The 15,979-nt window shown below is 40.0% G+C and overlaps 1 protein-coding gene across 1 annotated transcript in view; it reads right to left on the bottom strand.

Moving 5' to 3' along the window:
- Octbeta2R (Octopamine beta2 receptor) overlaps positions 1–15,979 on the bottom strand; it is a 44,108-nt gene that overhangs the window by 3,958 nt on the left and 24,171 nt on the right. The window contains exons 2-3 of the mRNA XM_068296987.1: positions 5,875–7,238; positions 2,375–2,473 (exon numbers count right to left, since the gene is read on the bottom strand). Of these exons, the coding sequence (XP_068153088.1) occupies positions 2,375–2,473; positions 5,875–6,173 (398 nt within the window). The 5' untranslated portion in view covers positions 6,174–7,238. The remainder of the gene's footprint in view (positions 1–2,374; positions 2,474–5,874; positions 7,239–15,979) is intronic.

Below are 15,979 nucleotides of genomic sequence, written 5' to 3'. Positions count from 1 at the left end.
ACCAACATCACACCAGCTCCTGCACCAGCAACTGCATAAGAAACTCATTAAAACTTGCCTCGCCGTTGCCAGTGGCTGTCGTGATAGGCACTGGAAATTTAATATCGAGCGACCAGTTTCACATCAGTATCAAAAACTTTTCGACTATTGACAAACTGTGCAAAAGGAGGCCGGCAGCAGCTCGCAGGTAGTAGGCGCACTTTATTCGCGTCTGCTCTGCACTTCTTGCCAGCCACTTGATCCTGTTTTTTTCGAATTTGTTTTTTTTTTTACTTTTTGTTCTTTTTTGAATGCACCGTCATGAATTGACGCTTAAGCTGGGCCATGTAACAAGCGCTACGATGAAAATGTCGACGATGCCCCGGGCCAAACAGCGTCAATTATGCAACTGGCAACTGTGAAGGTGAAATTGCTAATGAATACCAAGTGGGTGGCAATAGGCACGGTGCTGAAGACGATGGGGACGACAACTGCGGCCAATGCCAATTTATACGTTGCCGCCACCGTGGCCAAGTGGCCCGACTGAAGTTTTCCTGGCTTGGGCCCAGCTGCGGCTGAAAGTGTGCACATTATGCCCAGACACTGTCGGCAATGGCACTGCCAACATTTGCTCTGATCTCCACACTGAAGTCGAGCTTAAAGCGAGCCCTTTAAGCAGCGGCGTCCATGCATAATTAACTAAGTTGAGCCAGCTGCACTTGGCATCATATTCGCGAATCGCATTACGTACTCACACAAATGCATCCACGCAGACATTTGTGTGAAGGATGTGACCATGTCACATCATGATGGGTTAGAACATTCCTTAGAATAGTTTTCCGAATGTATCTGCCCTGTGGGTGGCAAATGCATACACACTATGAAGATAGAGTATCTAAAGAAAACTTGTTGGTAACTGGACTTAAAATGTCAACAAGATAAAAATTCACGTTTGGGGAAGAGTGACTAGTGAATATTTAGTATTAAATGTTTTTAAAAATAAAAAAGTTTAAATCATCTTCGTTTTTAAATAGATAGTTTAAAATAAATTCTTTACTGATACGTTTAATACCAAGATGGTCTATTAGAAATAACAATAATTTTCGGTCTCTGGTATCGTTTGACTCAAAAGTCGGATCCTTGACCTATATTCTGAATACTATATATTCTGTTTGTTGTTTCACTCCTTTGGGTAGTGGAAAGTCTCTGGCAATCCGAAAGGTCTGGACAAAAATTACGGTTTAAAGCAAAGTTCCTCCTTTAATTATTTATTCTCTATTATTTTATGTATGCTTTCATTTACAGCTGTGTTGGTGCACATAGACGGTTAGAAAATTAAATTTTGAATATATTAAGTTTGGCAATATCTAATTATTCAAATCAAAACCTTTTTTTCCTTATTAAAAGTTGGTAATTCAAATCTCAGAGAACACAAAATCAATTAAATATTGTTTTTTCACGAACCTCTTTTTTTATAGAAATATCTTTTAAGATTTAGAAGTTTTTGTTTGTAATTGTTTATTTAAGCTTTACAGACTTAAATACAGTTTTAAGTTGGAAGTATTGAACGTCAGACATTTCTTCCTGAATAAAATAGAGTCTACAAATTCGATTCTTAACTTTAAAGGAAATTCGTAATCTACAGAAGTAACTAAACTAGTAAATCGACAAATGAGATATTATGACATTGTTGTCTAGAACTAAAATATTTAGACTTTCAGTTGGCTAAAATTGCTTTCTGTTTTCTTGTGATTCAGAAAGAATACCAGAAGATTAAGAAAACTGTCATTTCGCTTTTTAAGTTCAATTCAGCGGACATTTTTAAAATGTGGTTAGGGTATCAGAGATTCGGAGAGTGGGATATTAACCATGCCAGATTGTTTTAGTTTTAATACTTGAGCACAAATGCACGCACATGAGCACAGAAAGGATGCTGACTTGCCACATTTGCATCACACACACACACACACACACACACACACAGGCGAAAGCAGAGACAGGGAGGGGGCATCATGGTCTCACTGGGGCATAAATAAACGTTGCTTTCATTTTTCAGGGTTTTTTGTTTTTGGGTTGTTTATTTTGCAGCTACCGGCCGCACCGCTGCCACCGCTGTCCCATCTACCCAACTAACCAACTAACCAACCAACCGACTCTTATGCCCATCCCACTCATTCCTCCTCTCGACATTCGGACTGGCATTTCGTTTGGTCTTGCATTGAGCTGCAGTTGTAATTTTTGCTCAGTAGTTTTGCTTACTTCTTGTTGCAGCTTTTGTTGTTGCTGCCATTGTATATATGTATGTATGTATATAGGGATATGTATATGTACTATATAGTATGTATGTATGTATGTGTGTATGTAGTTTTGTTGTTTTGTTTGTCTTTGTACTTACCGCCCAGTTACTTGCACACTAAAGTTAAATGTCATGGCCATAATAGCGACCATTATATCAGCCATGGCTAAGGAAACTACAAAGTAATTCGTTATAACTCTGCAAAGAGAAATCAGAATAGAAGAACAGAATAGAACAGAGTGGAATCGGTATTAAAACGAGAGAATTGCAAACAAAACGGCGAACGAGCTAATCAGGATATATCGCATGAAAGTCTGAAAGGATGCGTGATGCTTGAATGCTTGTTAGTGTGTGAGTGCTTCTTAGCATTGTGCATTGTGTGTGTGTGTGTGTGTGTGTGTGTGTGTGTGTGTGTGTGTGTGGATGGGAGTGTGACTGAAGGTTTCCATGAATGTATGTTTGTATGAGTTGACATTTGTCGTGTTCGTATGTTGGGCTTGGCCCGCCTGTGGCGTAAATGGCCCCCTTTGTAATGGCCAGCATGGGGCATAATTGAAAACCGCAGGGAAAGTTGGCTAACGAACCGACGAGTAGAGTAGTGAACTGATTTGCAGCACTCAGGAGGCACTGAGCAGGTGGATAAAGGTTTTCAATTTCAATTTTTGCATATTTGTTATTTAAATTGATTTTAAATTACATTGTCAATTAGACAATGGCTCTTCCGATGACTATGGGAAATGGAATCGTCGTAGTAGCTAAAAGTGCTTTTAATATTTTCAACGTTAATTGCAACAAATCGCCGCCATTTTGCGAGTGTTTTGCCATTAGTCAGCCTAGCAAGGCAGTTGCCAATAATCTACCCGAAGCGAAGCAGCGCTAAGGACCAGGCGAAAGAAACACCGATGGGAATGGGGAACCAAAGTGAAGGCACGTTAACAGTAAGCGGAAACACTTGCCAGATCCCGGCACTTGCGCATCCTTCAAGTGAAGGCGATGATGGCAGCGTTGCCAGTGCGTTAATGAGATTCTCTCTCCCCCTAGATGCTGTACATAAAAACGATACATATACATATACAGTTATATGGGTGTGTAGGTATGTACATAAGTATGTATATGCAGTCATTTGTAGGTTTGGATCATCTTTAGCAAATAATTTAAAATTCGCCTGGCAAACAAAAAATTTTATTGTGCATAGAACATTTTAAATTTATGCTCTCATAAAAACCATAAGCTGCCTTAATTGCCAAAGTTGTTGCCGCTGTTGCCGTTGTTGGTTTTTGTGTTTGTATTTTTGTTCCATTTTCTCTGCGGGTGGCGGGGTATGGGGTGTGGGGTGCCGCTCCCGGATGGGCGCGTGTGCTCGGAGCTGAGGCAACGGCATTTAATTGTCACTTTTTTGCCATTCCCTTGTTTTTACGCTACGTATGCGTAATATCCACGAGTATTTGCGGCAAAAGAACAATAGAAAGTTGAAGAGAAAGAGGCGAAACGAGGGAGAGACACAAACACCCACACATATAGATAGATAGATAGACGCATGGGTTTGGGGGCGGAGCTTAGGCAGCAAACTGACCATTGTGAAAGAGGCTTTATGCTTTTTAGATTCGTTGAAATATTTGCTCACTTAAATTTTACCCGTCCTTGGCAACATAAAAACCAAGTCAGAGACATTATCCGTCGGCATCCTCATTAGTGTCTAAGTACCTAAATATTTTTCCTTCCAAGCTTTGGTCTCGGCCGATGCTTGTTCTCACGAAAGTCACTTATAGTACATTCTCCTAATATAAAATGCTGCTCATTAGCTACAGCAAAAGGAGAAATTAAGCGACGTTCAACCTTAATTATGCCCTTTTTGTTTTTCTGCTGTTTTTTTGTTTTTTTATATTGTAGTTGTTTTTATTTCTCTTCTGCTATCTGGTAAAAGTTTGTTTGCCTTTTTTCGCCACGCGCAAGTTTTGGCCAAGAGCATTTAAAGTTTCCCTTTATTGCAAAAAAATGTGCGTGGAGCACTTAAGGAGAAAAAAAATTAAAATGGCCTGACGCAATCTTGGAGGATGGTTCTAGCTGTCAAGTGTTGAGCATAGGAGGAGGGATCTGACAGCGGCAACAACTTTTGATTGCATGCCTGTAATATGAGGCAGGGACAAAGTTAACTTTTGATTATGTTGCCGCCGAGTTTCAGTTAAAAGGAGTGGAGCGGAAAAGTAAAGTGAAAATGGAGTGGCTGGGCGCAGATAGTGAACAGTTTCATGACGCGCTAAATTGATTTGCCTGCCAGTTATTAAAGCATAACTAAAAATATTAATGAACCAAAGCCAGCTGACGTCTCATCATTTATCACTAAAAAGTTGATGTTGTTGTTGTGCTTGCCTTTCGTTGGTATATTTTATGGTAATGTGTTTCAATATGAGAAACGTTGAGCGAAGGACGTCAGCGGACCCCGACCCGACAGTTGACAGCGCATGTAACGAGGTCGTTCCGAGATGTTGACAAGTGTGTGTGTGTGTCTATCAGTCCCTCTCTCTGTGTGGTGTGTGTGTGTGTATTTGAATGAAACATTTTGAAAGCGAAGGTTTATTGGTTTATTATTATGATGAGCAAATCATTCGAATTGATTTAAACAAAAACTTGTAATCTTTTTTGAGATCTTACACAATGAAAATGTTCGAAAAAAAAAACAAATTTTGTTTGTAAAATAAGTTCTCAAAAGTTAGTAGACTTTTGTTTTGTTTGCCAGAACTCACAAAGTGGAACCCAATATCCCTTCAACTCAAAATTCTGCGTGCCGGCAATTAAGTATCCCTTAGCATGCAAATTGGATTCGTGAATAAAGTCATAAAAGTTAATTTGTCATTAAAATAATGAATGTCGCCGCACTGCTCTTTGTTGCCTGTCATATCGGAGATGTGTAAGAAGGCGCAGGGCGGAAACGGAATGAGAGAAAAATGTGCAAATGGTGCAGTTGAAACGAAACGCAAGAGGGCCAAGGGGGGCGGGGATAAACAAGAAAGGCAACTAAGCTAAATAAATAAGGGACAATGGAGAATCTGCATAAAATACAATAACATGGAAGTCCAGGATTCAACGACTAGGACTAGGAATAGCAGGGGGAACCCGGAAGCGGACAAGAAACTCTTTCGAGGCAGGTAAGATGGGAATATGCGAATATGAAACAGGAAGAGCATCAACAGACATCTTTTAAGAGGGCATGGCAAAACGGACGTGCATGAATTTTATGCAAAGTTGACAAAAATCGCGCATAGAAGGCAAAAATGCTTCTCACTTTTTATTCGTGTATTTCCTGTTCTGTGCTTTGCGGGATGGGGGGAAAAGGACAAAATTAACTCTGCAAATTGGCAATCAAGAAAGCCCGAGGACAAAAGCATGGGAGAGCTGAAACAATTTTATGCAAATTACTGGGCTAGGGGGGAGTCAAAAGAATTACATAGCGAAAGCAGCGCTAATTGCTTTTTCACAGATAATTACAGTTTGAGTGAGTGAGTAAGTCGGTGGGTAGGTGGTGGGTGAGTGAGTGAATGGATGGATGAGTACAAATGAAAGGGAATAAGCGGAAAGGGTTTTGTCTCAACCATACGTACCTTAATTTTCTAACACGCATCACAGAAATAATAACAAGAAGATTACCGCAAATGGCGGCAATGATAATGAACAGCATCACGAATGCCTTGAGTACCCAAACCACATCATCAAACCAATCCTCTCCGGCTTCGCCCATTGCCATGCTGCTGCTATTGCTGCTGCCACTGCTGTCATTCAGCGGCAGCGACGCATTCAATGCGTGCATCGGTGTGGGGGGCATGGGCGTGGCAATGGCCTGCAATGGCAGGACAATGGCATCGGCGACTGTCGCTGACAGGGCGTTCGTTGTGTGTAGCATAGCCGCTGCTGCTGCGGTCAGGCCCAGTAGGCCTAAGCTAGAGCAGCGATTGCTTATTGTATGCTGAGAGTCTAGCCGCAGGCGCTCTTCCCTTTGCACAACCTTCCACCGCGGTCTCCAGCTCCTGGTCCTGCTCCGGCTCTACTGGTTCACAGCAACAGCGTCTTTTACGTATCCTTGTGGCGCTTGTTCTGTGTCTACGGAGCCCACCTCGTGGTTCACCTCGTTTTGTTCGTGCTGCTGCAGTGTCTGCTAATGTTGCCGAGTCGGGCCCATGGCCTTGATCAAACTCCAGCAACATGATTTGTCTCTCTGATCGTTTAACACTTGATTCGGTTCAATTGCCTTGCTTGTTTGCTTTCTCACAAAAGTTTGTCCAGTTTCGCGGATTTGTTGCATTTGTTAATTCACACCGCCGGCAACGACCGCCATTAGAAATTCGCGACACGCTCGGTGCTAACAACGTTGAAACCAAAACTGAAACGGCCACCGCAACGGAAATTGATTCGCAAAAGTGTTGCGGCGACGTCGACGTGGACGTTTCCGTCGACTTGTTCACGTCCAACGATTCTCCGACTGCTGTCCCTGCCTGACGACGCCCACTCAATGGATGAGATGATGATGATGATGGCCTCGTTGTCGCCGCTGCTGTTGCTGATGTTGATAATAATGCTGCTATGGAGGCAAACGACGCTGTCGCTGACTGGACTTATCGTTCTGTTTCTCTTTTCTTAGGTCTGCGTTGTTTTTTATTTCGGTGTTTTTTGGGCTATTTCACTGTGCGGCTTCTGTTTTTGTATATGTTGCTCGTTGATTGGGTTTTTTTCTAGCTTCAAGCGGCTGCTTTTTAATTTTGTTCATTTTTTGCGGCTACTGCTGCTTCTCTGCTGTTGAGGGGGGAAGGGAAGGTGGAGGCCACGTCGCTTAGATGATTCTCCTGCTGCTGCTGCCACCAAATTTCATTGGTCTCTTTTAGTTTTATTTTTAACATTTCTTGGCTTCCATTTATTTTTAGTGCTTCTAGTTTTTTCTTCTGCCACTAATTCAAATTTCAATTTCGTTGCGCTATAAAAAGTAAATGATGGAAAAACAATCAGGACTAAATGGATAAGAGAAAAAACAAATCAGAAATACAAATTCTATCGATTATAATCATTTTTTTCTTCTAAAGTGTGTATTAAGTTCTTGTTGCTGCTGCCTTTTGGCCATTTGTATTGATTCGAGTCAATATTTGTTTATTTACTGACGCAAAAATGTTGCCTGATGATGATGCGTGTGCGTGTTTTGGGTTATTTCGCGCCAAAATACAGGGTGTTGCTCTATTCGATTGTATGGTCATGGGAAACTGCTTTGCATTGTTGTTTTGTAGTTGTTTGTTTTGATTTCCTTTGGATGAATGGAATCAAAATTACAAATTACAAAATGACAACACCCTGTATCATGCTAATGATTTATATGACAACAGCTGCTGGTCTGAAGAATGTCACTGGCTTCAAACGCCGCCTATCTTTTAGCCAAATCTATAGGTAAATGTATTCTCATACATACATAAATATCTTATCTTCTTAGTTTTTTAGCCCTCCTCCTCATCCAACAAAGTTGAGGCAAAGATTCACAAAGCCATTTATATTCACTTGCAAAGTGGGTACATTCATTTTCATTTTCAATGTGTTCTCTATGTTTTTATTTGAAAGGATTTTTAGGAAGATCATCAAACGGATGTTTGCCCTGGACTCTTTGCTTATACTTTTAGGATCTAACCACATTTGGGGTCGAAAAGGGGACTCTAAGGAAATCAATGTCTCGGCATCACATTAACAAATGATTCAACATTGTCTACTGTCTGAAAATGACAGAATTAAGTTCGAGTTGAAGATCGACTAAGAACTTATTAAAAGAATCCATTGACATCTGCTAGGGTATAGACCCATTGAGGGGGTCGCAACTCGTTGGGTTCTTTGATTTGTTATTTCTGCTTTCTGGCTGCTTTTTGCCATGGCATCTTTAGATCTACTCATATATATGTATGTATCTATAGTCAGTGTATGTCAGTCTTTGCTAATACATATTTATTTATATATTCGTATGTATATTTTTTATATTTTTATATATTTTTTTTTCTGAATTTATTTCCTGATGATGATGTTTTATTTTCATGTTCGCACACGCTTTCAACGCTCGCATTTTGGCCGCTTTCAGTGGTTGTCGTTGTTGTTGTTGGAAACAAATTGGCCTTAAATTAGACGGAGCAGTCGCGTAGGGGTTTTTATTTTAGATTTTGTAGTACCGACTATTTATTTTTTCTTTTTTCATTTTTGTCAACTTTTTCTTGCGACACTTTTAAAGTATGTTTCGTTTCGTTTTTTGTTTAACCGATTTATTTTTGTGTTTTCTCTTTGTCGTTTTTGGTGAATCGTTGGATTCTGTTTTAGCATTTTCTTATTCTCGTATTGCAAATTGCATTATGGTAGATTGTTAATTAAGCCAAATGTCCCAAGTTGAAGTTCAGAGCCATGAGCTAAAACATATGCCACGCCCTGGCGCTATTCCAAGTTGACAAACTGCAGAGACAACAAAAAAGTCTGAAAGGAAATATAAAAATATTAGAAAAATAAGATACGGACGCATGAGCGACTAGATATATGTTTGTTTAAATATAGTATATAAAATATTATTTAAGTGTGCATAAATATTATAGAAGGAGAATGCCTGACGACGATTCCTCTATATATACATACATACGTACTTTTTATTCTACAATACGAATATATATTTACATATGTACATATATTTGAATGTTTGCTCATCAAAGTATTGCCGCAGAGGCGGTTTTTCTTTCTGTGTTTTTTCTTTTTTTTTTTTTTTGTTGCTGTTTGCTTCTCTTTTGCGTGTTCATCCACTCTTTTTATTGTTTTTATTTGAAATTTATAATTTTGTACTCGGCAGCAACCGCCCAGTTTGGCTTTTGCTTTTGACCCGTGGGCGTATAATTAATTTTGTGGCTAAATGAATTTCTTTCACTTTTTCGATATATAAATAGATTACATGTTTTCAAATTGATAAAACCAGAAGCAAAAAGCTATCCCCCAACCCGCGTCCCCCTAATAACTGTGGCAAGCCAAAGGCAACCTTGTATATGCAAAATGTATGTAATTGGTTATATCGTACATACACTTCAGATACATTTACACAAACATGCTTAACGGAAATGCATTGAGAGCCAGAAGGTTGGCCTATGACAAGTGATGATAGACACAACGGAAGCCATCGTTATGGAACCTCACACGGACACGCACTCGCACTCGCAGTCACACTCATCCGATCTGCTCTTGAGGCAGCTGTTCCAATGTGTTTTCCATTGGCTGGTCATTCATTCAACGCCTTGCACAGGCCGCCCCCCAAAAAGTGCCAATGTTAATGCCACGAAAATCATGTTTTTCTCTAAAAATTCAATTTTGCGTTGCGCGTATGTTTAAGATGTATGTGTATTTTTGTGTGTGTACACCATTTATCTGCACAAATTTTGGACTGGTATATATTTTGTGACTCAAACATTTATATCCAGCTTAAAGCCAAATTATTTATATACCATGGTGAAGGTAGGAGGCAGGAGGGCTACATTATACAGATGGCATTTGCAGGAACAATAAGAGAAACCAGTATTTTTGTATATTTTGGCTGATCTGTGATGTGGTTGACGTAGTGGCCAAAGATCTTGCTCTTGGCATTGGCTAACCTTGTCGTGTATCGTTTCTGTTATTGTAGTTCTTGGTGGCAAATGGATGCCAAGTTATGGCGCACATGACTAAGAAACAACACACACACAAACGATAGAGAGCAAGCAACAATCTGGGATGAGCATCGAGGAAAATGATGAGCTGGCATCAAGTTCTCTTGGGTTTTTGGCCTGGACACGGGCTCTAATTAAGCTTAACACACTTTTTAATAGAAAGTGTTGGCCACATGAGACACACTTGCTCGATGCTTGCCACTCGAGCGACAGCCTGCTGTTAATTTTGTGCATGCTCTATCTTGTTGAAACTTTTAATTAATTAACTTGCATTTATTTTTATTTAATAAACAAAACTTTTCATTTTACTCGAGAGCTTTTTGGGCCTGCGTGTATGTAAGGTGCCCCAGCTGGGGCAGTTGGAGCAGATGGCGGGGGGATGTTGGATGGGTGTTTACCATGCGGGTGGTGTTCAGGTGTGTCGCTCTTATTTGTTTATTTAGCAAATTGCCACACCCCCTTTTGGAAAATGCTACAATCCACCTGAGCCCAGAAGTGTTGTCTTTCGTTGTGTGTTTGTTACTTCGTGAATTGGTTTTGTTTAATTTCACTCTGTGGAAATGTGTAATATTTGAGTTGGCTCACGGCACATCAAGGAAAACTCGTTTGATGAATTACCGTCAAGGAGATAATGAAGATGGCACTTGCAATTATCATTGCCAAATGCCAAACTTCGCATGCATCAGAGTTGTTTCAGTCCATCAAAAGGATATCACAAATGTATGTGCTTAATATATTGACTATTCAAACATATCATGAATATTCATTAAACCATTTATTACAATACAAACAGAGAGAGTGACCCAGAAGGCCATAAAGTAAAGCCATGTCCAAACTTTGTGTACTCTACGTTTTCATCAATCATATGCCATAGCAATAAGGATGAGATACAACTTGAGGAAATTCATGGAAAATTCATGCAGTTTTTAAGGTATGATGATAACCAAATTGCTTGGACTATTTGGTTATAGAAGACCTCTTTACTAAGCAACATAAAAATATTGCTGCTGGTAATGTTGTCAGCCTTTTCAGAATACTCTTCGAAAGGGTATGAAAACTGAAAGTCAATTCGCCTGATCTTTGTTGTTAGTTTATTTTTTATTGGCAGACGAAAAAACCATTTTCATTTAATTATAAAATGTATTTTGTTTTGGTTTTTCTTTATGCAAATTCATTTGTGTTGACAAGATGCTTGACTGGCAAATTAAACTCGTCAAAAGTGGCCATAGGAAAGAGGCAAACACAAACATTCGAGTGTCAGAGGAAATTGGCTTTTCTCACACTCGTAAATTGTGCAGCTCGCTTAACGTCGGTTTAAGAGTATATTTATGTACATACATATATAGGTACATACATATATATTTAATTTTTTGATGCGAATAATGCAACATCATCATTGACAGTGCTCAGATCAATGCATCGTTTGCCAATGACACACTTGAACTTTTTAAATGGGTTTCCGTTCCAATTTGCGTACAATCAATAGCTAGCAAATAAAATCCAAGCATAAAAGGCACGCCACTTGACTCCCACCCGCCCATCTTTTTATGCCTTGCTCTATGTATTTATGTGCATACATACATATATTGTGTATATATATTTAATTTTCGCTCTCTTCACGCACAGAGGCAGCTTTTCAATTTCAAGTCGCACAGATAAATAAGCCAGTGAATTGCTTCTGTACTTGTGCCAACTGCTAAAGATTTCAACTGGCTAAGGATGGGCCACTAAGGAGGGAATTTTGGCCTCGAGCGTTGTGATTTTATTGGTCGTAAAGTAGGCAGCCATGAAATCGGAGTAGAATCATCCCATCGTGTCCCGTCCCCGAGGGGGTCGAAACGAAGAATGAGCGACCATTTAAAAACCATTGTAGCGACATCCACTAAGTCCACACAATGAAAAACGAAACTTGGCTAAATAGATGGCAGCAAGGAAACACACACAAAAAAAGAGAAGAAAGAAACGAACAGAAAAAGCTGGCTGTGAAGGATAAGCCATAGAAAACAAATGTCAAAGTCAACACCCAAACCAATGCAAACACAAATATATTGTAGTAGAGAGCCTCCAATCGACCCGCACACCCTCACCCACTCTCACACACACACACACACACCGCGCTCTTAAGCTGCAGATTGAAATGCTCAAGGGAAAGGGTAACTGAGAGTGAGAGAAAGCAGAAACTGGATGAATGGTATTTGGGTATAACTGGCTGGTGGGAGTGCCATACAATAGATCGATTGCCCAGATATCTCAACACAAGGCCACTTCAGAGTAGATTACCCCAGACAGGATGGGAGACATAACGATTATCCTCGACCTGATGATGATAGGAGAGAGGAAGATCGATCATCGATCAATGTGACTATTAAGTGGTTCTTAAATAGTGAATCTAAGGAAACAATTTCCCATTTGAATCTTCGGTTTACGATTATCGTTTAAAGAGTGTGCCACAGTCGCTGCTAGAATTTTGGACATTTTATTGTGTATCTTACGCTCTTGCCGCTGTGCCCCTGCCTAGCTGCATCATGGCTGTGGGCTTGGGAAGATTATAATGAACGTCAAGTAGCGGCACGATTAATGAAAATTGCTTAATAAGCATTATTATCTTACTGGCATTAAATTATTTAGTGAAACACTGGCCAACAAGGCATAGCGCCTAGATGGACTAAAGCAGGAAACCAGTTAGAGACCAGACAACAAAATGTTGTCACTGTTGGCTTTGTCCTTCAAAGAGTTGTCTAGAGAGTCCTCCAGAATGCCTCTTTCTCCGCACTTTCATCCATGCGTCTAACCGAAGCCAACTACTAATTGATTAGAATGGACGTTCCGTTGCGGACAAGAAATAACTAATAGTAGAGCAAACAGCAAAATTAGTACAGAGCAAAAGAGAGAAGAAGTGAATCTTTTCGTTTTATTGTTGCTCTGTCGGGGCTGCTGTTTGCCAAGTTTCCGTTTGTCATTTTAGCATTTGCTGTCTGTGACAGCCCGCAACTGCCAAGAAGTTCTGCAAGCTGAGCTTTGATTGACAAACACACAGACACAGAGACAGGGACAGAAGGATGTTAGCAGTATCCTCAACCGCCACTCTGCAAGAATGACTCGATGAGTGTGTGTGTGTGTGTGTGTGCCTGTCACTATCATTCCCATGCTAAAGGTCGCAGCTTAATGAGCGCCTGTCTAGCATTGACAGTTCAGTTAAGTGGCTTTACTTTCTGTTGAACTCGGTCACTCTTAATTCATTTGTTTCGATCTTCGGGCAGAACTTTTAGAAAAAGTAAATGCGGTTAAGGAAAAAATATAACTGAACTCTTGGTCGAGCCGCCTCTTTCAATTGGGACTTGCCAATTATTTGGCTCAGAGTTTCACACACAACTACCTAAACCGATTAAATGGCGAGGCATTCGTTTAGTGCTCCAGCAAAGTGGCCTTTAATCTGGGCAACTTCCAACTGGTCGCAATCATTGGTCAGGTGCTTCAGGTGAGAGCCACAGCCACCATCGAATGTTTGCCTTCAGATACACAATAATTGCCGATGCTCTCTAATCCTTGGAACGTTTTACCCTCGCCACGGCCACAACAAGTTGCATTTGGCAAATTATTAAACCATTTGGAGAGATTAAGGCCCTTCATTGCACTCGAGCATCAGTACGAGCACCAGTATCGCCTAATGGCACCTGGACAAGCTCTTCTCTTGCCAATGCAGTAATTTCATTCAGACATGACAGTACTGGTATTCCTTAAAAGGATTTGCTACTACTTCGATTGCAACTCATGTATATTCATGGGCCGCCTGCTGTGTGTGTGAAACATCCGCTTTCTGCGCTTCCTGCGCTCCCAATCGACTCCAGCACATCCGTCTACATTCTACCTTCTGTGCTTAGCTCTGGCTCTGGATGGTGAGGTTGTGTGAATTTGGTATGGACCGTTTAAATTTTATGCCATGCCACGAAAATTGAAACAATTTCAATCGAATGTTTCGGAGCACTATTTCATTATCCTTTTTTCCTTGTGTTTTTAGTTTGCCTCCACCATTCCGGACACTGTGCTCAGGTACAAACATGCGCGTGCAAGTGGCAAAAGTTTTCGGCTCTCGAGGAAACTGCCTAAAAGTGAAAATGCATATGACAAGCCCCTCCACTGGCAAGTCTCAACATGCTTCCGCCTTCGACTTTCCACTTTCGACTGTCAATTTAGGTAGTGGAGCGGAGGAAGGGTTCGGGAGGTTCCTGGGAAGTTGGTTTCTGGCTTCTACATCAAGTTGAGGCTTGAGAATATGAAACATTCTCGGGCTGTTTGAGATTCCTTTTGCGCCCCCGGCAGGAGCTGGAGTCTGATGTTGAAATGATGGCATCAAATTATGGGCCGAGGCAAATAAGGTTATCAAATAATTCTGACGCCCCGCAAATTCGCTCATCAATGCCAAAAATGTGGAAGATACACAATAAAACAGCAAGAGCCTGAAAGTATGCAAAGTATTTGCGGCATTGCCGGAATATAACCAGCCTCTGTCCTTGTCTTTATTTGCTGAGGCAATTTTAGGGAACAAACTAACCCATCCGTCTCTTGGGCCTAACACAATAAAAACATATATTTGTGTGTGGAGAGAACAGTTGTAGTGGGGACTTTTTCACATACATTGTAGACATACAAATTCACATACACAAACATATATAAGCAGATATAAAAAATGTGTATAAAAATGATCAAAAGCTATGGATTTTTTTATATTCTTTGTATTATAATTTATGGAGGGTATTTGGGAGCGAACGCAAGGCCACACAAATTTCCACGCTAGCTTTGGCTTCCACATTCCACGCGTGGCTAGTTCGCATTTCGTTTTGATTATTAAAAATTCCGTGCGTATTATTAAAATCTAGACTTTGCGATACCCTGTATATGTAATTAAGAGTACTTTATCGCCAATCTTCACCAAATTTACAGATTAAAAATTTGACGCAACTTTTCGAGAAACGTTTCCTGATACTACAAATTTTTTTATACTATTGCCACAATATACTTCTTGCCTCGATTGATGTGGGGTATCAACATTTTTATGCGTTGCTGCTGTCGGAGCTGTTGGCAATTTCATTACGTTATTTCGCGGCCATGTTGATTCTACTTTCTATCCTTCTATAGCTTTTAAAAGTGTCATATAGTTGAGTTGAGCAGTGAATGGCCTTGTGCCAGAGTGTTTGTCAAATCGAAATAAATTGCATGGACCTCTGAATAGGTGCACCTCAAATCCTTATCAAAAAGTGAATTGCATTTGGAATAAAAGTCAAATAACCCTGCTCTGGCAGAGTTTACTCTCTTTTCATTCCATTCGCGACGAGTTTTGCAATTATTGAAATAAATATTTGCTCTGGACTTGAGGGAGAACAAACAAAATTGCATTTCCAGGTGAAGTTGCAATTGTAGTTGCTGTTTGCATGCCAATTAGATGCAAATGTCTTTCCCGTGTGGTTTCGTTACCAATAAGCTAAAGATGAAGTCATCGTCTTTCATCATCCACATTTTATTATCCATGTATAGAATTTTCTTGGAAAATCAAAACACATTGTTAATGTGTTCTCCTAGTTTGGTACTTTATCCCTTTTGAATTTTAAGCAGCTTAAAACTCAGACTTTCATATTGACCTTTTTTACTTCTGCAACGAACGTTTTTAGAATTAGTTAAACTTTAGAATGTTGTTTAAGGAAAGTAGCTTATAAAAGAACACACACGCACACACACATTTCCCCAATAGGGTGAAGTTATAATTATTGTTCATAAGTACATAAAATTTCTAAACCATACAGTTTTTGCTTTAGATTACCCATTAAAGTGCAGTTAGGAAGAAGAAGAGTAAGTATACATATGTATTCTGGACAGATGAATTAAGAGTTTAAACAATCAATTTAATAGACATGCCGCAAAATTAGTTTAGGGACGTTTTTTCGGTTAGTCAAAACACAGAAGGCCCAGTCCTGTAGGGACGAAGGCACAAAAGTACATTGCAATTACAGTAAAACACAAA

This window comes from Drosophila tropicalis, unplaced genomic scaffold (assembly GCF_018151085.1).
Source record: "Drosophila tropicalis isolate 14030-0801.00 unplaced genomic scaffold, ASM1815108v1 contig_859, whole genome shotgun sequence".
NCBI classification, from domain to species: Eukaryota; Metazoa; Arthropoda; class Insecta; order Diptera; family Drosophilidae; genus Drosophila; species Drosophila tropicalis.
The sequence above is the reverse complement of the archived record's forward strand: the minus strand, read 5'-3'. Positions and strand labels throughout refer to the sequence as shown.